At 36.5% G+C, this 2,691-nt stretch overlaps 1 protein-coding gene across 2 annotated transcripts; it reads right to left on the bottom strand.

Annotated features, from left to right (window-relative positions):
• Positions 1-462: 462 nt before the first annotated feature.
• On the bottom strand, positions 463-1,186 carry LOC146914683 (uncharacterized). Of its 2 annotated transcripts, XM_085717466.1 has the most exons (2): positions 869-1,186; positions 463-643 (listed from the first exon to the last, which is right to left on the bottom strand). In XM_085717466.1, exons 1-2 carry the CDS (start codon positions 1,063-1,065, stop codon positions 463-465), a joined length of 378 nt encoding a protein of 125 aa, XP_085573592.1. In that variant the 5' UTR covers positions 1,066-1,186. The 2 variants fall into 2 exon arrangements, with proteins under 2 accessions (XP_085573592.1, XP_085573591.1); XM_085717465.1 differs by having other exon boundaries at positions 463-1,186.
• Positions 1,187-2,691: the final 1,505 nt, after the last annotated feature.

Genomic DNA, 2,691 nt, shown 5'->3' with positions numbered 1-2,691 from the left:
CAATTATAGTTTCTCTTCATTTAAAATTCTGATTAGGGGCAAAAGCAAGGAATATTATAACACATTCTCAGTCTTTCAAATGTACAACATACCATAATCACGGTCCTTGCTGAAATTACACGAACTAGAAATTAAAAATACATATAATTTAGAGAAACCCAAAATGCAAAATTTCATCACAAAGAAACCAAAGAAACAGGATACTATGAGCCTTTTTTAAACAGCATGTTTGATCCAGTACTTGACCTAAAGGGTAAGAAAATAATCTACAATCAAAACCATAATCGACAAAGCAAATAATAGTATACAAAATAATTGCAAGCAGATGGCAGAAATAGAATCATGTAAATTCCTGATAAAAAACATAATAACAAGAGTCTGGAATATGTAAATTCGTGATTAAATACAAAATAAGTACAAAAAAACTCATCGTCTACCCTAAAAAAATCTCAGCCTAACTCTCTACATCATCAAAGCAGCAGCGAAAACCACGACAACAGCAGATCCGGCAACTGTAAATCTATTCAAAGCGGCGGCAGCGTTTGTGGACGTTGATGGAGCTTTAGATGGAGGGGTAGAGATTGACGATGGACTAATGGCAGGAGCGGCTGCTGGGGAAGCATGAGGAGGAGATGGTGGAGAGTTGATGGCAGATCGTGATGGAGAAGGACTGCTCTTCACAGGTACGGGAGCAGATGCCGTTGGGTTAGCGGAGGGAGCAATCGCAGGCGATGGTGCTTGAGATGGAGGAGTAGAGATCGATGATGGAGTCACAGTAGGAGCGGCAGCGGGAGGAGAAATCGTAGGCGATGGTGCTTGAGATGGAGGGGTAGAGATTGATGATGGAGTGACAGCAGGAACGGCAGCGGGAGAACCAGATGAAGCGGTTGGTGAAGGAGAGGGGGCACTATTCACAGGTACCGGAGGAGACGCCACTGGTGAGTTAGCGGACGGAGAAATAGCAGGTGATGGAAAAGGAGAAGACTTGGGGGATGATCTAGCAACAGCGGAACTCAGCAACAGTGCAACCAAAAGCATAAACACAGCGGTGTGGGAAGAAGCCATAGTAGAAAGATGAAGGAGAATGGGAAAATTAGGGTTAACTATATAAAGTTTTGAAGCAGTGATATTGTTGTGTTGTGAAGAAAATAGTAGGGTTGGAAGGTTATTATTTATAGAAGCTTAAACGCGTTTTGAAGTTTATGGGCCAAGTCGATGGTGATCTTTTCAAATTATTATTGATTTGTTTGTTGGAAGATTATTGTGTTATTGGTTTTTTTAGATTTGTTTTGAGAGGATCTATTTTAGATTAATAGATGTGTTATTGGTTTTTTTTTAGCATTACTTAGGAAAATATCCCTCTCCCGTAACAAACAATAACAAACAATTGCCAATTTATAGTATTTCAATTCTTCAACTGATCTTATCATATAACCACTATTATATGGAAACCAATTTAGTTTTATGGAAATTTAAATTTTCATGTAACAATTAAATAAATTTTGTGTAAAAAAAAAAAATCAAACTTTTATTTTTGAGGGATAAAAAAAACAATCAAACTTTGTTTCCAAGAAGAAAAAAAACTAGTTTTAGTTTTACTGAAAAGGAGTAAGTTATGAGTAATAAACTTAGGCACCACAATGGGATGGGTGGGAGACAAGTTTTATCTTCTTCGTCCCCATCCCCTGACTCTCAAATACTTACAAGTTACCCTACACATATCTAACGATGATGAGAAATTGAATCTCATTTTCGTCTCTGACGGGCTTGGGTATCCCCATTGGGAATAATTTATTTTTTTTTAACAAAAGAATCAAGTTTTTGTCCATCCCCGAGGGCAATGTTATAATGCACTATCTATTAATATGCTCACTTTAACATTTCTTTGACCGAATGATTTGATTGCTACTTTAAATATCAATGGCACGTTTTATAACATGACAAATATCAATGAGTAATAAAGTAATTTCTACATCCAGGGCGAGTTTGTGTGTGGGTTCGGGATGAGTACATATATCCATGTTACCTACCTCGTACCCGTGTTTTAAAATTGAGGAAAATCCAAACTCGTACCCAAACTTAATCAAAGCTGAGAAACTCATCAAATCGAGGTGGGTTCGGATGGGAAACCATGGATACGAATTTTGCTGTGGTGCCTGTTGATTTTGGATTTCCAAACTGTTGTATTTGACTTTCCAAATTCTATTATCTACCGAAGTTGTTCCTAGGTTGAGTCACGACCAGGTCGCTCTCTGTCAAAAAAAAAATATTATATAATCGATGTGATTTATGTGATTTATATGAATTATGTGATTTTAGAGAATTTTATGAGATGTTGTGACTTATTTTATTATTTAATAAAACTAGACCCTGACCCGTGCGATGCACGGGTTTATTTCGATTTTCATATATAAGCATCAAATTGACTATATCATTAGTTGTCGACATGTTTAAACAATGAACAAATTTTTGGAAAAAAGTTACTGTATGAAGGGAAAAAATGGTTGAAAATCACAAACTTTCGGGTTTAGATTGCTAAGGAGAAAAAAGGGTTCAAAACCGTTTGGAAAGAAAGGAAAAAGAATTAATTGGTTATTAGAAAAGGGAGTTTAATGTTGGATATAATGTAGTGGAAGCCAAATGATATCACAAAAACAACAAGTGGCTTGGTGGTCAAAATGCTTTGAAGTA

This window comes from Medicago sativa, chromosome 6 (genome assembly GCF_051527215.1).
Source record: "Medicago sativa cultivar Bolivia chromosome 6, Bolivia_mono, whole genome shotgun sequence".
NCBI classification, from domain to species: Eukaryota; Viridiplantae; Streptophyta; class Magnoliopsida; order Fabales; family Fabaceae; genus Medicago; species Medicago sativa.
The sequence above is the reverse complement of the archived record's forward strand: the minus strand, read 5'-3'. Positions and strand labels throughout refer to the sequence as shown.

What these genes read in the sequence shown, in the direction of transcription:
- LOC146914683 (XM_085717465.1), bottom strand. Translation starts at nt 1,065, where the DNA reads ATGGCTTCTTCCCACACCGCTGTGTTTATGCTTTTGGTTGCACTGTTG.